General features: G+C 40.3%; 1 protein-coding gene across 3 annotated transcripts in view; it reads right to left on the minus strand.

The window, feature by feature from the left end:
* The window catches only part of SPECC1L (sperm antigen with calponin homology and coiled-coil domains 1 like), a 155,901-nt gene that overhangs the window by 107,143 nt on the left and 26,674 nt on the right, over positions 1–22,084 (minus strand). For all 3 annotated transcript variants that reach the window (XM_058531967.1, XM_058531966.1, XM_058531968.1), the window contains 2 exons: positions 14,377–14,566; positions 3,216–3,369 (listed from right to left, as the gene is read on the minus strand). In XM_058531967.1, the coding sequence (XP_058387950.1) occupies positions 3,216–3,369; positions 14,377–14,529 (307 nt within the window). In that variant the 5' untranslated portion in view covers positions 14,530–14,566. The remainder of the gene's footprint in view (positions 1–3,215; positions 3,370–14,376; positions 14,567–22,084) is intronic.

Raw genomic sequence — 22,084 nt, forward strand, 5'->3', positions numbered from 1 at the left:
GGAGCCAGTAACAAGCAGAGGGATTGATAATGCCCCAAAAGGAAAGCAGAGGTAAGGAAACAAGAAGAAAGGAAGAGACAGAACATGAAGAAAAAAAGCTCCCCTTCTGGGATTATTGTGACAAGTGAGTAGACAGAAGAATTTGAGATACGGACAAGTGAATTGGTCTTAGGGAAGTCATCAGGAATAAGTAAAGATAGAGCAGAAGAAGAATTAAAGATGCTGTTACGGGCTGAACTGTGTCCCTTAAATGCATATGTTGAAGCCCTAACCCCCAGTACCCTCAGAATATGACTGTACTTGGAGACAGAGTAATTAACTTAAGGACATAATTAAGTTAACAAGGGCTTGTCAGCCCTAATCCAATATGACTAGTATCCTTATAAGAAGAGTTTAGGACACAGACACAGATACAGAGACAACCATGTGACGACACAATGAGAAGGAGCCATCTATGAGCCAAGGAGAGAGACCTCAGAAGAAACCAAACCTACTAACATTTTTTTTTTTTTTTTTTTTTTTTTTTTTTTTTTTTTTTTTGTGAGGAGATCAGCCCTGAGCTAACATCCGCCAATCCTCCTCTTTTTTTGCTGAGGAAGACGGCCCTGGGCTAACATCCGTGCCCATCTTCCTCCACTTTATATGGGACGCCGCCACAGCATGGCTTGCCAAGCAGTGCGTCGGTGCGCGCCCGGGATCCGAACCAGCGAACCCCGGGCCGCCGCAGCGGAGCGCGCGCACTTAACCGCTTGCGCCACCGGGCCGGCCCCCAAACCTACTAACATTTTGATCTTAGATTTCCAGCCTCCAGAATACAATTATTTGTTGCTTAACAATGGGGATACGTTCCGAGAAATGCGTCCTTAGGTGATTTTGTCGTTGTGTGAACATGATAGAGTGTACTGACACAAACCTAGATGGTATAGCCTACTACACATCTAGGCTATATGGCTAATGTTATGAGACCACTGTCATACATGCAGTCCATCATTAACCGAAACATCCAGCTCATGACTACAGCAAGAAACTGAATTTCTGTTGTTTAAGCCACCCAGTTGTGGTTATTTTGTTATGGCAGCCCAAGCAAACAAATACAGATGCACAAAGTTGTACTGGGACAATAGATCCAGGGGTGTGATAACTGAATTCAGCCTTGAGAAGACAGGTGGCATTGGTCAGCATGGAACCACATAAGCAAACACATGGGATCTCTCCCACTAAATTCTAAAGGCTGGAAATAGGAAGAGATGTAGATGGTATAAGAGTATTTAGTTTCCCTCTAACCACACAAGCTGGAGTACTAAAGGTGGTGATAACCTCAGGCTTGAGAGTAAAAGACCTAAGGTTCAGTCCTTGCTCCACCATCAGCTTTGTGGCCTGGTACAAAACGGGCACTCAATAAATATTTACTGGGAAATGAATGCATGTCCTTGGGCAAGATACTTAACCTTTCTAAGTGCAGCTTTCTCATTTCTAAAGTAAGGATAATAATAGCCTCAACCTCACAGGTCTACAGAGAGGATAAAATGGAATAATGGCTATAAAGCACAAAGTAAGGACTTACATGTTTCCTCCTGGGGATCATACCACATTGCTATTATAATTAACAGTGGGGCATGACCTGGGACAGAAGGAAGAATCCACAGAAGGCCAAGGCAAGAGAGAGAACAGTAGGTAAACTTGAGCTTGAAAAAAGTCTAATACACAAGAGAAGGGCTAACAGCCTAAATAAAGATGACAAAAGAAGGTCTGCTATAATTTTTGCCAATTTGCTTTCATAAGCTTTATCACAAACACATAATCTTATGCTTACTGCAAGTTTTAAAGTTTTTTCTATAAGCGTGAGAAGTAAAATATGACAGCATTACTCCTTGGACTATAGGATGAGTTAATTTACAGACTCCATCAAACCTAAAGACAAACTGCTGCTAATGAATGAAGCAGAATGGGAGAATGGGAATGAATGGATCTAGGATTGGTCATCAAAGGCTGCCAACATCATGGAAAGAGAGACAACAAGAAATAACGTGCCTCCTGATGGATGGATAACTATCACCTAGGAAGGAGTCCTGAAAAAAAAGAAACCTGATTAAGGCTCTAGATCCAATGACACTTACAGTAAACAGAGAACAAAGGAACATGGTCAAGGACATCACGGGGATGTGACATCAAAATCCAGATCATGGTCTCACTCATATGTGGAATATAAACCAACACATGGACAGAGAAAACTGGACTGTGGTTACCAGGGGCAGTGGGGGTGGGGGGTGGGCACAAGGGGTGAAGGGAGTCATATATATGGTGATGGACATACAAAAATGTACAACCCAAAAATTTCACAATGTTAGAAACCATTAAAACATCAATAAAAAAAAAAAAAAAATCCAGATCATGGGAGTCAGCCCGGTGGCATAGTGGTTAAGTTCGCGCGCTCCGCTTCAGCGGCCCAGCATTCGCAGGTTCGAGTCCCAGGAGCAGACAGACACACCACTCATCAAGCCATGCTGCTGTGGTGGCATCCCATATCCAATATGGAGGAAGGTGGGCACAGATGTTAGCTCAGGACTAATCTTCCTCAGCAAAAAAAGAGGAAGACTGGCAAGGGATGTTAGCTCAGAGCCGATCTTCCTCCCCACCCCCCAAAAAAAAAATCCAGATCATGGGCAACTCTACAGGTCAAACAACCAGTTCTACAAAAATTAAATTGCAATAAAAAAGGGGCGGTAAACCCACAAATTTAAAAAAGAAGCCTTAAAAGACACATCAGCAATGATTATACACCGACCTTTAAGTGAATCCTGATCCAAACAGACAGTAAATATATATATGTAATATTTATGAGACAGTTGGAAATTTAAATACTTATTGAATAATTTATGATTTGAGGAATGATTATTAATTATTTTCAGGACTGATAATAGTATTGTGATTATATTTTTAAAAGAATCCTTACTTTCAAAGATAAGTATATATTTGTGGATGAAATTATATGACATCTGGAATTTGCTTCAAAAAATTAAGGGGGGAAGGTGGGTGTCAGGAGTTAGGACTGGCCATCACTTGAGATGGGTGATGAGTACACAGGGCTGAAATACCAAATACTTTTGTACATGTTTGAAATTTTCTATAATTAGATGGAATCCCCTAAATACCACTGCACTCTGCCTACTCAAACAAATAGGCAGTTTAACTCTTAGACTGAATGCCACCCATACCTGTGCTAATCTTGGATTTGTTCTCCACAGTGGTCATGGCAGGGGCAGATGCTGAAGATGTTGCAGAAGGGCAGGTGCTCTTCTTTCCTTTAACACCATTAGTCACTGTCACCCCTCCAGCCATTCCAGCTAAAAGGTCATCACTGCTCTTGGTCTAGAAGCAACAGAAAATAACAAATTGACTAGATGAAGCAAGATTAAATAACATTTTGAGACTACACAAAGCTCTTGACTTTTATATTGAGTTTTAGAGCTCTACAAAGACTTTCTGACAGTTACCAAATAGCACATCACACTGCGCTACAGAAACAGAATCTCTTACTGGTTTATAAACAACCACATATTTTTTTTTTTTTTTGAGGAAGATCAGCCCTGAGCTAACATCCGATGCCAATCCTCCTCTTTTTGCCAAGGAAGATTAGCCCTAGGCTAACATCCGTGCCCATCTTCCTCTACTTTATATGGGATGCCACCACAGCATGGCTTGACAAGCAGTGATCAGTCCACACCCGGGACCCGAACCTGCAAACCCTGGGCTGCTGAAGCAGAGTGCACACACTTAACCACTGCGCCACCGGGCCTGCCCCCACACACTTCTTTTTAAAATATGAAAATCATATATGTTACCAAAGATTTTACGGAAGCCCACTGTGTGCCCACATACGTCAGATTTAGTGAGGGACAGGAAAAGTGAAGACATCCTCCTTGTTACTCTTCCATCTAGGACATGCCTTATAAACAGAGATCATTTGAGCAATATCACATGGGCTATCTCAGGAAAGTTCTATAATGCCACAAGAAATGCCACCTTGCAATTTCTAGAGAAAAATACCATTGGGAGTCAGAAATAATCTTCATTGCTCTCAAGTGACTCAATGATGGAGCCAATATCTAAAAGAAATTATTCTTAAATTTATTTTCTTACCTTATCTATTTTTTAGTAGTCTAATTTAAGCCAAAATTGACAGGAGATTTTTTTAAGGCCTAATAAATAAAAAACTAGAGATTTCATGGTTAGAGTGAGGGTTAGTCAGCCTAAATGATCACACTACTTGATAAAGCCCATTTGTAATATTTATTTATATTTTATAAAGATTATTGAAAAAATATGAGCTTTTTAAAAAAACAACAAGCACTCTGGATAATTAGATTGGGTATAAAATTATTACTTAAGAAAAAATAGTGAAGAAATCTATTTTTATCTCTCCTAGATATGAGAAAGAACATAGAAGAGTTAAAGATCTGTGAAAATAAAAAGAAAAACTACTTTTTAATAGAAGAACCAAAATGTTTTCTCCCATTAAAGTGAAGACACAAGTTAACCAACTGACTTACACTGCTTTCTATTTGGAGCCATGTTCAGATAATCATAATAAATTCATTTCTACAAATTAAAAAAATTTACAAATTTCTACAAATAAAAAAATTTCCACTAACATCTGTTGCCAGTCCTCCTCTTTTTGCTGAGAAAGATTAGCCCTGGGCTAACATTCGTGCCTATCTTCCTCTACTTTATATGTGGGACGTGGCCACAGCATGGCTTGATAAGCGGTGCGTAGATCCGTGCCCGGGATTCAAACCGGTGAACCCTGGGCCGCCAAAGCGGAGCATGTGAACTTAACCACTACACCACCGGGCCAGCCCCAAGACTTTTCCAGTGCTAAATGTCAGTGACTCCATATAGAGTAGATTCTGTTCTCATCATTCAATTATGAAAGTTAAAAAATATCATTATATATTTAAGTTAAAATGTACCATTAGATAGGTCAATCTGTCTTACTACAAAAGAGGCAGAAAAAGGATTAATGTTTTAAATGAATTAAACAGAATTAAGCTTTGCTAATTTAGAGTTGTCACATTGTGAAAAATCTAGATTATATACCAAGGAAAGGGGATATTGCATTAATCATTAAGGATTGTTCATATTCTTTAAGACTAGATTCTGTTAATGGAATTGGTCATCAACTACAATTCAAAAAATTGTAAATCAAGTTACACCTCCCTTCTTATCAATTTGTTCCTCATCTATTAATCATAAATAAATTCAACATACTCTTATATTTTCAAATCATCTTGTATATTCTGTTAATAAAAGCTAAAATTATCTTCGAACTAATTTTTCTTCCTCCATAAGTCAAACATTCGTTGCATTCATAATAATTACATCTGAAAACCACCCTACATAGTCACGTGATAAGTGGCTTAATTGTCACAATTCTCTGTTTACAGTTGTCTTTGAGTAATGGTTAAACATACATCACAGCATCAAATCAAGAACTCTGCAATTATCATAAGTACTATGATAGTATAGTACTGGCACATGAATAAACCAGTGGAATAGAACAGAATCCAGAAAGAAACCGCATACATTAGACACCTGATTGATTACCAAAGAAGCAGTACAGAAAAAATCAGTTTTTCAATAAATGGTGCTAGGTCAATTGTATATTCACAAAGGAAAAAAAAATGAATGAGCCCTATTTCACATCATATCAAAAATAAATTCCAAGGGCCGGCCTTGTGGCGTAGTGGTTAAGTTCAGCGTGCTCTGTTTTGGCGGCCCGGATTCTTGGGCTCGGATCCCAGGCACGGACCTACGCCACTCATCAGCCATGCAGAGGCAGAGACCCACATACAAAATAGAGGAAGAATGGCACGGATATTAGCTCAGGGCCAATCTTCCTCAGGCAAAAAAAAAAAAAGACGACTGGCAATGGATGTTAGTTCAAGGACACTCTCCCTCACAAAAAATAAATAAATAAATTCCAAGGCTTTCTAACTATGATTCAATGATAAAACAAAGAATTAATAAATTTGACTACATAAAAATTAAAATCTTAAAAAAAAATTTTTTTTTCCCCCAAAGCCCCAGTAGATAGTTGTATGTCATAGCTGCACATCCTTCTAGTTGCTATATGTGGGACGCGGCCTCAGCATGGCCGGAGAAGCAGTGCATCGGTGTGCACCCGAGATCCGAACCCGGGCCGCCAGCAGCGGAAAGCGCGCACTTAACCGCTAAGCCACAGGGCCGGCCCTAAAATCTTAAAAATTTTTTTAAAAACTTTTGCATGGCCAAAAAAATTATCATAAGCAAAGTAGGAAAAAAACATGAGAAACTGGGAGAGTATATTTGCACTATCTCACAGATAAAGGGCTAACATTTCTAATACACAAAGAACTCTTCAAAACCAAGGGGGAAAAGACCAAAACCACACAGAAAAGTGAGCAAAACGAACAATCACATACAATCAATTCACACACACAAAAAAAAGATGATCAGTCAAACTCACAATAGGAGAAAAGCAAATTAAACAACACTGAGATACCACTTCTCACCTATCTGATAGGCAAAAATGAAAAAGTATGACAGATTCTGTTGGGAAGGATGTGGGGAAACACGCACTCTCACAAGTTGCTCATAAGAATGCAAATTGATATAGCCTTATACAAGGAATCTGGCAATACCTAACAAAGCTACATATGCATTTACCTTTTGCCTAGAAATCCCACTTCTAGGAATTTAACCTGAAGACACACCTCCAATAATACAAAAATACATATGTAGAAGGTTATTCATTGCAGCATTGTTTTTAATTGCAAAATATTGGAAACACCTTAAATGCCTATACATAGGAAAGTAGCTGAATAAACTCTAGTACATCCATATAATGAAATATTAAACAGAATGGGAAAGACTGCTATAAATTGGTATGGAGAGATTTCTAGAATACATTAAGTGAAATAAAGCAAAGTGCAAAAGTATATCTAAGCCAACTTTTGTAAGAAAGGGGAAATTAAAAAATATAAATGTTATATGCTCATTTCGGTAAAAAGAAACAAAGGAAGGATAAACAAAAACCACATTAGACTGTTTACCTCCAAGGGGTGGGTGGGACAGAGTAAGAAGGAATGGGGGAGGGGAAGGCACTTCTCAGAGCACATCTTCTCATAGTTCTGACATATGGAACCATGGCAGTGATTCTCATGCTCACAATAAAGGAATAAAATAAACAAGGCTGGGGAAAACCCTAAAATGGAACACAGTAGGAACAAATGGACCCAACTGCATTTCAAATGAATAACATATCCACACGTGGTGGGGTTGGGGGAGAAATCCAAATATCTTTGGAACCAGTATTTTGACCATAAATCCTCAAACTCTCAAGCTCAAGACAAAAAAGTGTAAATTTTGAACTCTAGCTGATAGATTTGTTTTTTTGCAGTGGTATGCGTAAGCAATTCTCTAACTATTTTCTGTATATCCAGGATTGAGAAAATAAGTAAATATATTATAGATAATGAAAGCCAGGTTTCTCACAATTGGACAAAGGGATTACAATTATGGAAAGTGGAAAGGCTACTATGAAGCTTGTATGTCAACTGGAATTGCAAGTATCAGTGTGAACTCATAGGTTTTAATATATATGAATAGAGACAGATACGGAAATTAATACAGATATGTGAGTATGCACGTGTGTGTGTATATGCGTGTATTTCCGATCTCTGACTCCTCAGCGGGCTTAGAAACAACAATACACTCAAAAGCAATGAGCACACCTGGCTTCTAGATTGTTTAAGTTCCATCCTCCACTAAAAGGAACAAGGCCTCCTTGAAGAAAAGGCTGATTCTAGAACAGGGGCTGGAAAAGTAGAAAACTTATCATAACAGAAATTAAGGAATTGCTCAAAACATAACAGGAACATGTCAAAAGGACACAGGAGCCAGCTTGAAGGGGCTCCCACTAGCCAAATCAGGGACAATCTTAGCATCAAAATAAATGATGCTAACAATTGACAGCTCACTGAATAAGGATCTATGAATCCACACTAATATAAATGAATATATAAATGGGGAAAAAGTAAAAACTCTTCCTTATAGTAGAATGCCAACTAATAAATGTAGAAGGAACGATGGAATTAAAAAATTACCATTTGGCAAAAATCACAGTAATAATTGATTCTGGAAAGAATTATCAAAAATTGCTAAAACTAGGGTGAGAGTTTGATGAGAAAGAAAATATTTACAAAGTCTCAAAGTATTTTTGACTAGATATTTATTAATTATAAAAGGAAACATAGTAACCTGATAGTGGAGGAACCTAGCAGACACCACCTTAACCAAATTAAGTTAACATCACTAGGAATGGAGTAGATTGACGTCACGTGCCTTCAAAAATGCAGTGTGGGGCCGGCCCCGTGGCTTAGCGGTTAAGTGCGCGCGCTCCGCTGCTGGCGGCCTGGGTTCGGATCCCGGGCGCGCACCGACGCACCGCTTCTCCGGCCATGCTGAGGCCGCGTCCCACATACAGCAACTAGAAGGATGTGCAGCTATGACGTACAACTATCTACTGGGGCTTTGGGGGGAAAAAAATAAATAAATAAAATCTTTAAAAAAAAAAAAAATGCAGTGCCAAGGACACATGGCTTCTGTGGGACTCCTGCCAAAAACACATAACCCCAATCTAATCACAAGAAAACAGCAAATTTGGACAACAGTCTACCAAATAAACTGGCTCACACTCTTTGGGTAATGTCAAGGTCATAAACGACAAAGACTGAGGAACTATTCCAAATTTAAGAGAACAACGAACATAACAACCAAAAAGAATTCATGATCCTAGATTGAATCCTGGACTAGAAAAAAATTTTCTTCTTTTTTGCTAAAATGTACATTATTAGCACAACTGGTGAAATTTAATTGAAGTCTCTAGATTAGATACCAGCATTCTATTAATGTTCATTTCCAGATTTTGTACTAGTACTATGGTTATAAAAGACAATGTCCTTGTTTTTTAGGAAACGCACGCTGAAACATTCAGCAGTAAAGCAGCATTATCTCTAAAATTTATACTAAACAGTTCAAGAAAAAACTACATATGTATGTATGTATATAGTGAAAATGACTAGCCATGATAAAAGGTTAACATGTAGGGAATCTTAAAGAGTATGCTGGAATTCTTTGTATTAGTCCTTCAACTTTTAAGGTTAAAATTTTTTCAAAATAAAAAGCTTTTAAAAAATTAACTCTAGGGGCCAGCCCGGTGGCATAGTGGGGTTAAGTTCACACACTGCGCTCTGGCAGCCCAGGGTTTGCAGGTTAGGATCCCAGGTGCAGACCTACGCACCGTTCATCAAGTCATGCTGTGGTGGCGTCCCATACACAAAGTGGAGGAAGAATGGCACGGATGTTAGCTCAGGGACAATCTTCCTCAAGCAAAAAGAGGAAGACTGGCAACAGATGTTAGCTCAGGGCCGATCTTCCTCACCAAAATTAACTCCAGAAAGATTTGAAGATATAAATATAAAATGTAAAATAATAACTCTCCTAGAAAAAAGCATAGGAGACTATCTTCTTGACCTTGGGATGGGTAAAGATTTTGTAAACAAAACACACACACACACAAACTAACCATAAAAAAAAAATTAACAAACTGGACTATATTAAAATTAAGAACTTCCATTCATAGAAAGATACCATTTTGGGGGAAAAAATAAATAAATAAAAATAAAAAATATATATATATAAAAAAAAAGGAAGGAAATTCTGGCACATGCTACAATGTAGATGAACTTGAAGGACATTATGCTAAGTGAAATAAGCCAGTAACAAGAAGACAAATACTCTATGATTCCATTCATATGAGGTACTTAGAACAGTCAGATTCATAGAGACAGAAAGTAGAATGGCGGCTGCCAGGGACTGGAGGGAGTAGGGGAATGGAGAGTTGTTGTTTATTGGGTACAGACTTTCAGTTTTGCAAGATCAAAAAGTTCAGGAGATGGATGATGGTGATGGTTGCTCAACAATGTGAATGTACTTAATGCTACTGAACATAAAAATGGTTAAGATGGTAAATGTTACGTTTATTTTACCACAAAAAAAAAGTTGATAAATACAAAAGACACCACAGTAGAAAAATGGGCAAGTGATTTGAACAGGCACTTCACAAAAGAGGATATCTAAATGTCCAGTAAACACATAAAAATAAGATATGAAAATGTGCTTAATCTCATCAATAATAACGCAAATATAAATTACAGCCACTTCAGATTCCCTCTACACACATCTGAATGGTTAAAATGAAAAGAGTAACATAAGTGCAAGTGAGAATGTGCAGCAACCAGGAGTGTAAAGTAGTAACCACTTTGAAAAATGATTTGGCATTATTATCTATTAAAGCTCAGGGGCCGGCCCCGTGGCTTAGCGGTTAGGTGCGCGTGCTCCGCTGCTGGCGGCCCGGGTTTGGATCCAGGGTGCGCACCGACGCACCGCTTCTCCGGCCACGCTGAGGCCGCGTCCCACATACAGCAACTAGAAGGATGTGCAGCTATGACATACAACTATCTACTGGGGCTTTGGGGGAGAAAAAAAATAAAATAAAATAAAATATAAAAAAAAAAGGCTGAACAGTGTGCACCCCATGACCCAGTAATTTCACTCCTAGTTATAGAGCCAACAGAAATGGTGCACACGTAAACTAAAAGACATTTATAAAAATGATCATAACAGTATCATTCTTAATAGTCACAAAATGGAAACTCCAGACATCCATCAACAGCAGAATAGATGAAGGACTTGTAGTCATTCCATGGATTAGTAATCAGCAATGAGGAAGGAGCCGCTGCTATAGGAACAATATGGATGACTATCATGACCGTATCACTGAATTAACGAAATCAGACACAGAGAAAAAGAATATGGTGTATGATTACCTCTATATAAAGATCAAAAACTGGCAAAATTAATCTCTGGTGCTAGAAGTCAGGATGGTAGGTACTTCTGAAGAGGATGGAAAGGGCAACGATTAACAGGGGGACACACAGGGAGCCGCTGAGGTGCAGGTGGGCTCTGTTTCTTGAACTGGGTGGTGGCTGCAGGGAATGTTCACTCTGTGGTGATTCACTAAGTTCAACACAGATGCTCTGTGAACTTTTCTGGATGTATGTTATACGTCAACAAAGAGTAAAAACAACTCTGCACTTTCCAATTTGCTGCTCTTTTACACAAAGCTACTTGAAGGTTCTCTGCGATTTTTCCGTATTTCTTTTAACTTCTGTCACACAATTCTGTAAATACATGTGCATTCCCACACATAAACATCACCCATCAACAGTCCAAAAAAATGAAACTGATGAAGGAATAGATTTTTAGCCTACTTTTTAATAACAGATGCAAAACACAAATCATTTAGTATATTCTCGATACAAATAATGAAATACTGCAACCAAAATATCTATGCTTCTCAAGGTAAAGTCCAAGTTTCATAGTCTGCATCTTCATCTCAAAATTTAAGATCAGTTTTAAAATTTTACCTTTCAAGTTCCAGAGATGGATTGCTCCATCATATTGTTAACTAACTTTGACACTGAGGAGGTACGATCACAAATAGTTGTTGAGAGTCATTAATTATTTAGATACATTCTAACTTCAGTAACTGCTTATTAATTCCCATCTATCAATTTTTAGAAAAAAGTATTCTCAGTACAATGAGAAAGTGTATTACTTCTACCAGGATTAACCATGAACACCTGAGCAGTGTGTGAAACCTGGAAAGGGCAGGCACGTAGGAGACCATCTCAGCAGGGAAAATAATCCTCTCTACTGGCTGTGACAAAGAAGAAGTAAGCATACAAAGGCCCCAAGCCAGATGTGACAGATACTGACAAGAGTGGAAACAATTTCCCCAAAACTCACTATGAATAGCAATAGTGCTTCATTTTATATTTACAAAAGCTCCAATCAGCAGCGAGGTGCTCTGGATCAAAAGGGTCCTTTCCTCTACCTCTCAGCAAGATCTTGCCTCAAATAACATTTGAAGTGAGAGAGGTAAAGACAGACATATTCCCATACCCTGCCACGATAAGTGTCATGAAAATACTGTGCAGTGACAGATACATACATGTGGGTGTCCACGTGAGTGGATGAGCACATGTGCATGGTGTCTAAATGACAAAGAGCCAAACGTTTCATTCATCTGGTTAATCATCACTGCTCCATCACAGTTAAAGGAATTCAAGTTGCGAGAGGTGTCTATATGCTAGGGAAGCACAGTGAAATATGAAAACTTAGAAAAATAAAATAACACAAGTTTGTGGGGTCTCCAAACCTTTTTAATTTTTCTGTTCATTTTCACTGTTTTCTTCTTTCCTTCTGTGTCTTCTTACTTCAATTTCTATTGAAGATTTTTCTTCTCTAAGACTTTTTTCTTCTCTCAAGTAAAAGGAATTGCTCTAGTCCAGGTAGTGTTCCCAAATAGCTTCGCCTCTTCTATGACCCCACTCACAAACATACAGAACTACTTAAACAAACCAGCCAACACAGCAGAGCCAAAGCTATGGACAGCTGGCATGGGCTGGCACACAGCAGAGATACAGTTCTGCTTCACAATGAGAAAGTACTTACTGTTCAAGACCAAACTACCAGCAACTCTGGATCCAAGCCTCAGAAGATCTGACACATCTGCTCAGTACACACTCCATAGTAAACCTTCAAAGACACTGCCTGCCACTGACGAGGAGGCAACAGAAGGAAGGCAGTAGTGCACATCCAATGCCAACGTTTCAACCTGTTCTTCCAGTCACGTAAATAACAGGTCACCCAGTCACACAGGCACTCCACTCCGAAGACAGCCCCAGCAACTGAGTAACCAGTTAGGTCAGAAAATGCCAGCTCTCTTACACAAAAGAGTGGCAGCACTGCCACCAAGGAAATAAGTCAGGGTGTTGATTCAGACTAACAGAAGTAGGGCAAAGGTGTACTCCTGGTATCATCCTCCAGGCCATAGGATGACACAAAGCAGCTCATCAGGACTGTAGCAAGGAGAAAATCTGGGAGCATCTCCAAGCCCATGGAGTAAGTCCGGGTTCAGCTGCGACAACCCTGGAATAGAAAAACCAGCATTTCCTGCTAGATCTTTCAACACATATAAGGAAGTCCCTCATCAGCTGTTCCTGTGAGGTGCTTCTTAAAATAATTAAGCCATCATCTATCAAAGCCCTGCATGGACAAAAGGCTTTTGAATGGATCATGTTTCAGGTAGTGCTTGGCTTCTCCCTATCAGAATAGCAAAAACCCTCTCTAGGTTTTCTCCATAGAGTCAAAGTTTCTACCCAAAATACCACATCCTAAAACAAACAAGCAAAGAACAAACAAATGAATTCTGGACTGAGAAAGGGTAGAAGACAACGACTGTGTGAACCTCTGTGCAATGACATCTAAGATTTAACCAGCAGAAAAATGGCCTGGAGCCATCTTATCCCTTGGATGATCCAAACCAACAGACAGTGAGAATACCCACGGGAAGACTGTTATTTTCAGGAGTCAATCTTGGGCTGGAGAAAAGTTTCTAGAGCTAACAAGTAAAAATGCTACTACCTATCACTTACTAAGTGCTTGCTGTGTGCCAGACCCTGTGCTAACCACTTTTACATATTCCCTCATTTCATCCTGACCACAGCCTATGAAGCCCAGGTCTGTCTGCTCCTGAAGCCCATGATCTAATGAATCGCTATCCAATAACAAGAGCAAAGGCTCTAAAGGAGTGTAAAGAAAACTAGTTACGCTCTCACTAAATCAATATCACCCAATTTTAACTAGGATTAACACTGGATCAGCTGTCAGAAAAAGGGTAACAGTTTATGGTGTGTAAGGGGGTGAGTTAGAATAGAGAGGGGTTTCAGGAATGTTATTGCTGGTCATCCTTTAAGATCGAGTACATATGCTCTTTTCATAAAACCTCCCCAGGCTAGAAACAATATTTTCCTACTCGAAACTGTTTATACTGCTTTCCTGCTCTTCCGGGGAATCTGACTTTTTTGCGTGTATTTTAGTTATTTGTGTATGTGACTCACCTCTAACCATTACTACACAAGCTCCTTGAAGGCAGACTCTACCTCCAGCTCACACCAGCACAGAGCCTTGCACGAGGCAGGTGCGCAATGATTTGTTTCATGTATAAGTCTACTATTTGGTTTCGTTCATAAAGACAGACCAAGCACACCAATTAAGTCCACCATACCATGAACTCTCTTCAAAGGCTATGTGTTCCCAGCATCAGAAGAGGGTGAACCCTAAATAATGTTTATTTAATATATAAAACATCATATTAAGATTCACTCCTCCTAAAATCCAGCACATATTCAAACATTGCCACGTTAATACCTTTGACAACGATGCTGCTGTTCCTGGTTTTACGAATTTGCCTCCTGTAGATGCTGAAGAGCTGTTCTCAGGTTTAGTTTTTTCTACTGTTTGTGTTTTGCTTATCCCAGACACTTTAGGCACTGAGCCAACACTCCTGCTTGTTTTCTTCATTCTGGGCTACCTCTTCGTGATGCATTTACAAGCAAATCTGTGGAAAGAAATGGCATTATACTGAGAACAAAATTGTAAGAAAGCTCTTTAGAAATTTGTTTTTGAAAAATTTTAGAGCGAGCCGGGCGCGGCGGGGCCGAGACAGATAAAACCATCGACCCGTCGCTGCCAGCGCTTCGGCTTTATCGATCCGACGGGAATTTCACTTGCTGTGCAGATCCCGCTGTCCGGCTGTCAGACACCGGTTGGAGGGGGGCGCGCCAGGGGTTAGGGGGTGCTGGGCTGGGCCTGGACGTGAGGGGCACAGAAGTGGGGGACACAAGACATAGCCGTGAGGGGCGGCGCAGATGCCGGGGCTCTGGGTGGGGAAATAGACATGGGGGTAAGGGAGTGGAAGTCGGGGATGCTCCGGGAGGACGTAGGGGAGGAGGGATGAGTGCAGGGTCATGGGTGGGGGTGGAACACTTCTGTGGGCGGAAGTGGATGCCCTGGACAGTGCAGCGGTGGGGCCCCGGGGACTAGGCTGCAGTGTGGCCCCCACTGAGGAGGCAGAAAGAGAGCCCCCATTTTCCAGACCCTTGAGGTGCACTGCTTTTCCAAAGCACTGCAGGTCCCTCCACATTTCTGCGTCTGTTCTCTGTTCCTGTAGAGGGGAAGTCCTCCATTGAAGCAAATTACCCAGAAGCCCTTCTGGACAGCCAAGCCTCTCTCTTGGATCACTTGCTCTGCGGGAAGTCAGCTGCCATGTCACAGGGAAACTCCAGTGGCCCTATGGAGACAGCTGTGTGTTGAGGACTGAGGCTCCTGCCAGCAGCCATGTGAGGGCGCCATCTTGGGAAGGGGTCCTGCAGTCCCAGTCAAACCTTCAGATGACTGCAGCCTCGTTAGAGACTCCGAGCCAGAAGCCACAACTACCCACAACCACCCAACTACCCAACTAACTGATGACCCACAGAAACTGAGATAATAAATGTTTGTTGTTTTAAGCCAAAAAAAAAAAAAAAAAAAGAAAAGAAAAATTTTACCAGGTGATAAATAAAAATGAAAGCAAGATGTTGCTACAGAAAATAAAAATTGAAAAATTCTTGCCAATCAGAACGCACTCTACTGTGCTTCCTTCTTGAGTATTACTAATCTGAAATTATTTTGTGCGTTCTAGTTCAGTCAGTAAAAAGAATATCCTAGATCTCTAACGGAACTGGCTAAACAGAATATACTGTACATTATCTTTAGCATTTAATGAAGCAATAATCATCCTAGCCCTTGAGAATTAGCCATTCTGCAGGTAACTAAGGGTGATTATACTTTCCAAATTATCCAGCATAGTCCTAATTTCAAATATTTGTTGTGATATCCCCACATAAACCAGCAGAATATCCAGAAACTCCAACATTCAGGATCTAAATATATTTCCCAGCATATCTCTTTTATGAAGAGCGGCATCAAAATTCCTTATCAGAACATTAGCCTCAATTTTTGGTTCAGAAAATAAGGGCATTCTATATACCTGTAAGGAATATAACAAGTCTTCCATTTAAGGGGTACATACCTGATTTCACAGCTTAGGGGACTTGGAATAACATCAGCAGCAAACAAAGCTGCAGCCAGTAAAATCCTTAAATACACCTTTATTAACTGAGCTAGAAAAGCAGCCTCTACAGTAATATCACGTTTGGAAAGACACAACAGCCTAGTTTGGGTAGAATAATACAACTAACAAAACAAAAGCCTATCTTAAATGTAATGAAGTTTATGTATGATGACTCTGAGAAACTATACTGAGCACAAAAAAGAGTTTGGTCTATTTGATGAAGATTTCTACATACTAATAAAAATAAAGAGAAACTTAACAAAATAACCTTTCGGAAAAGAAAAGGTTCATTCCAATAGTTTTAATAAACATTTTACCTAGACTGCCCGAACACTCCAGATTTATCTTGCCTTCACATAATACAAACTGTACCAACAGGTTTGGTGGCATGAGCAGTGAGAAAGGGCACGAAGGGGGCTCTGCTCCACCCTCAAGGCCTTGATAAGGCCTTGGAGCAAACAGAACACTGTTATTAACATCAATTGAAACACAGTGAGACCTCAGAGACTCTTCTCTCTAGCCTTCCCCCAACTTCCTGGTTCTTCCTTATAGAAAATGCTCCATATGGTAATGATCAAATTACCTACCCGCTCTTAACCCTTTTGCTTTCTACTTTCCTATTCCATTTGAGTAATCCGCCCAGAGTAAGCGTTCCTTCTAGTTCACTTCTATCACCTATTTCCTATATTTTCCCAGAGGATACTGAAAACGAACAAGATAGATTCAAATAGCTTCCCATGACAGGTTCAATTTACACTTATGCTGATCCCTGCCAACCAGCAATTCTATGCTTTTCTCATCTATAAAATGAAGAAATTAGAATGGATCCATCCATAACTCAGGGTACTGTAGAAAAATCAAGTTTCTAAGAACCTTTCCTTCAACTTCTCACTTTCCCTTTTTATTTATCCTCTCTTTCCTAAGTCTCATATCAAGTAAATGGCTCCCCAAAGTTTCTCTCTTCTCTTCCTCAAGTTCCATACCTCCACTCCTTTCTACAACACCACTCAGACTCTACACCATTCTCTGCCTACTCCTCCAACCGCTGTCAAATTAACTTTTTCTAGACTAGCACTATCCAACAGAACCAACAGAACCGAAATGATCAAAATGTTCTATATATATCTATGTTGTCCAATACAGCAGCCCCTAGCCACTTGTGGCTATTCAGCACTTGAAATGTAGCTAGTATAACTGAAGAACTGAATTTTAAACAATTACTGTTTTACCTTTTTATTTATTTTTTTCCCCCAAAGCCCCAGTAGATAGTTGTATGTCATAGCTGCATATCCTTCTAGTTGCTGTATGTGGGACGCGGCCTCAGCATGGCCAGAGAAGCGGTGCGTCGGTGCGCGCCCAGGATCCGAACCCCGGGCCGCCAGCAGCGGAGCACGCGCACTTAACTGCTAAGCCACGGGGCCGGCCCATGAATTTTAAATTTTATTTAATTTTAATCTATTTAAAGTTACACGGTAGCTACCATACTGGACAATGTAACAGACTGTCCCTTTCCTGCTGCTGTCTCTGTCACGGAGTCAAAACCTAATGAACTACCACTTCCCACCCACTGCTATAATCAAAAAGATAGTAACAAATGTTGGAGAGACTGGAGTAACTGGAACCCTCACACGCTGCTGGTAGGAATGTAAAATGGTTCAGCCGCTTTGGAAAACAGTCTGACAGTTCCTCAAATGGTTAAACAAAGAACTACCACATGATCCAGCAATTCCATGCCAAGATATATACTCAAGAGAAACGAAAACATTTGTCCACACAAAAACTTATGTACAAATGTCCATAAGAGCATTATGCATGATAGCCAAAAAATTCTCCCAACAACCTCAAAAAATTCTCCCAATTAAACTGTGACAGGGGCCGGCCCGGTGGCATAGCAGTTAAGTGCGCACACTCCACTGTGGCGGCGCAGGGTTCAGATCCAAGGCACACACTGACGCACCGCTTGTCAAGCCATGCTGTGGCAGCATCCCATTATCAAGTGGAGGAAGATGGGCACGGATGTTAGCCCAGGGCCAGTCTTCCTCAGCAAAAAAGAGGAGGATTGCCGACAGATGTTAGCTTAGGGCTAATCTTCCTCACAAAATTAAAATAAACTATGACAGAATTCACTGTTAACATTTATATTATTTTTGACTTACGAGCATGTATTTGTTACTTATTGGAATATATATTATCATATCTCATTATTACATGCTTTCTACATACAAAATAACTTGTTTCAATTTCAAATGTCCAGCAATTGATGAATGCATAAACAAAATGTGGTATATCCATCCAATGCATAAAAAGGAATGAAGCCCTGATGCATGGTACAACATGGATGAACCTTGAAAACATACCACATAAAAGAAGCCAGACACAAAGGACCAGGTATTGTATGATTCCATTTACACAAATTGTCCAGAATAGGCAAATCCATAGAGATAGAAAGTAGAATAGAGGTTGCCAGGGGCTGGGGGTAAGAGACATGGATACTGACTGCTAATGGATACTGGGTTTCTTTTTGGGGTGAAACATTCTAAAATTAGATTGTGATGACGGTTGCATGACCCTGTGAATATACTAAAAATCACTGAATTTTATACTTTAAATGGGTGAATTGTGTGGCATATGAATTATATCTCAATAAAGCTGTTATTAAAAAAAACAACATAATGAACAACATCAAACAAGGACTTCTGGAAAGTAGATCCCAACACTGTAAAATACCCAGTAAGATAAAGAGGACTATGGTTTGCAGAGATCTCAGAGGAGACAAGCAGCACAGCCAAAAGCTCTAAAGATGCTGAGATGCAGACTGGTCCAGGGAACTGGCAGCTTGAGATCTCGTGAGATCTCTTAGACCACTGGTTCTCAACCACACTGGACCCAAAACTCCCTTTTCTAACAAATATGTAAACACACTTTTATTACTGAAATTAAATCCAAAGATAACCTATTTTATACATAATTTCTACAAATATCTACATAACGTGGCAACTATAATATAAAAAATAAAAGTAACATAATAAAATAAATACAAATTTCAATATGTAAATGTGCAAGCAAGACTACACTAGGAATAAAGCAGTCAGAAATCCACACCTCTAAGTTAAATCACTGTGAATTTCACAGGCACAAATAGTTTGGACTTGGGCAGTGGTGGTACTGGTAACTCTGACACCATGCTATCTAGCATGCATGCTATCAATAATGTGATTTCTTAAAAGGGTGAACCACTCTTGGTATGATGGTTAATTTCATAGGTCAACTTGACTGAGCCATGGGGTGTCCAGACATTTGGTCAAACATCATTCTGGGTGTGAGGGTGTTTGTAAATGAGACTAACATTTGAATTCACCGACTCAGTAAAGGAGACTGTTCTCCCTAATGTGGGTAGGCCTCATCCAATTAATTGAAGACCTGAATAGAACAAAAAGGCTAAGATGGAACTCCTCTTGATTGACTACCTGAGTTGGGACATCGGTCTTTTCCTGTCATTGGACTCCAACTGAAAAATCGGCTCTTCGTGAGTCTTGAGCCTGCCAACTTTCAGACTGGAACTTACACTATCAGCTCTCCTGGGTCTTCAGCTTGCCTAACGCAGATCTTGGGACTTCTCAGCCTCCATAATCATGTCAGCCAATTCCTTATAATAAATCTCTTTTTATGTATGTGTGTGTATATATATGTATGTATGTGTGTGTGTGTGTGTATTTATATATCCTGTTGGTTCTGTTTCTCTGGAGAACCTTCACTAATGCACTTGGTAAAGCTGAAAACAAAACAATTTCCATTCACTGTCTACAGTAATTGCATTCCTAGAAAATTCCATATACACCAAAAATATGTTTAAAAAATGCTTTCTTTGTGTAAAATGGAATTACATTCTATGCTCAGTCATAAACAGTGTTTTTTCTATCTACATAAATTATTCAGCAAGATGTTCCAAAGTTGTGCAGATCACAGGAAAAGTTTTCATTTTGCATAAGTGTCACTTCATTGAGTCTAGAAAACCATGGCCCCTACCTCTTTTTTTTTTATTTTATTTATTTTTTCCCCCAAAGCCCGAGTAGATAGTTGTATGTCATAGCTGCACATCCTTCTAGTTGCTGTACGTGGGATGCGGCCTCAGCATGGCCAGAGAAGCGGTGCGTCGGTGCGCGCCCGGGACCCGAACCCGGGCCATCAGCAGCAGAGCGCGCGCACTTAACCACTAAGCCACGGGGCCGGCCCAGCCCCTACCTCTTAAATGCCAATAGCACGCACCAACCACTGAGACAACGAAAAAAGCTCTCACCATTTTTTTTTGTTTGTTTTTTTGTGAGGAAGATCAGCCCTGAGCTAACATCCATGGTAATCCTCCTCTTTTTGCTGAGGAAGACCGGCTCTGAGCTAACATCTATTGCCAATCCTCCTCCTTTTTTCCCCCAAAGCCCCAGTAGATAGTTGTATGTCATAGTTGCACATCCTTCTAGTTGCTGTATGTGGGACGCGGCCTCAGCATGGCCGGAGAAGCGGTGCGTCGGTGCGCGCCTGGGATCCGAACCTGGGTCGCCAGTAGCGGAGCTCGCGCACTTAACCGCTAAGCCATGGGGCTGGCCCTCTCACCATTTTCTAAAAATGACCCCTATTAAGAGCAAAGATCCTCAAAAACAGATTATAATGCACCAGTAGATCTTGGCCCCCCACCTGGTTAAGCACGAGAAATAGCCGGCCAGACCCTCTCTACAGCCCCTCCAGAGTCTCCTGGGCATGAGAGGGATTACAGAGTGGAGGGAAAGGCCCAGCACAGTGCACAGCATGTCCAGGGTCTGAAAGCTGAAAAAAGGGGTGTGGTGGAAGTTACTACTAGCCCTTCCCTAACTCTGCTCAAGGGTATCATGTCCGCACCCACCACCACGTCTAGTCCAGTGAAGTCAAGGTCCGGGGGGAATAAAAAGTAGCTCTCCTCACAAAAACACTATGGATCCTGTCTCTCTATACATGCTAAGAATAATCTCAAACTACAATAATCCATGAAGTATGCCACATATATTTCTCAAATAATATTTCTTACAAACATCAAAACAGATGCACTGCTCCCAAAATAGGGAAAGGCACTGAAGGCCTTGAGCCCTTCCCACAGGGCAGGCACCATGTCCCACTGTGCCATATCCAGCATAGTTCACCGAATCCTCACAAGAGCCCACGTGGGCATGGAAAGGTGAAGGAACTAAGGCTCAGCGAGTATAAGTAACTCTCCCTGAGTCAACCATTCTTAAGTGACAGTAGTCTAAATCCAAACCCTACACTGTGCCGGCCACTCAAAATGGCCTCCAATGCAACCATTCATAAGAGCTTCCTCAGGAATGTGCAGTTTTGATCTCAATGAATATGTCACAAGATAGGAACAAAATGTAACAACACTAAAACTATACTGCTCAATCTGCCCCTTTTAGATTTATCTAATTGTCCTATGGGTCAGTGCTGGTATTCCTGACCAAAATTTTTTCATTTTGAAGGTACTAATTACCATGTTATTTAATACGAAATCTTTTTTTAGAGCAGAAAATATATTACCAAGTCTAAATCAGTATGCAGTAACAGCTGTAAAAGAAAATTCTTAGCTATAACCATATTAATATATAGATAGCTGGTACTTTGTTATTTAAAATAATTGTTAGGTATGAGCAGAGACACAACTGCTCTTTTATAGAAATAACCCTGCATTTAGAAGGCTGCAGTCTGAGTGGCCGGAACTCTCACCAGGATGTCCCAGTACTCGTGGCTCCTCACGACAGGATTTACAGCTCAGGAGCCCTGCCTACAGCTAATTACACAGCCACAGCCACAGCCACACAGGAAGCTTCAGTTTCCTTCACATCGATGAGGAGATCATATCATTAAAACCTACTGACCTACTCAGGAAAACAAATAAAGGGCCATCTCTTACCTTCCACCCGTGGTAGATAAATGAGTATTTAA

This window comes from Diceros bicornis, chromosome 35 (genome assembly GCF_020826845.1).
Source record: "Diceros bicornis minor isolate mBicDic1 chromosome 35, mDicBic1.mat.cur, whole genome shotgun sequence".
NCBI classification, from domain to species: domain Eukaryota; kingdom Metazoa; phylum Chordata; class Mammalia; order Perissodactyla; family Rhinocerotidae; genus Diceros; species Diceros bicornis.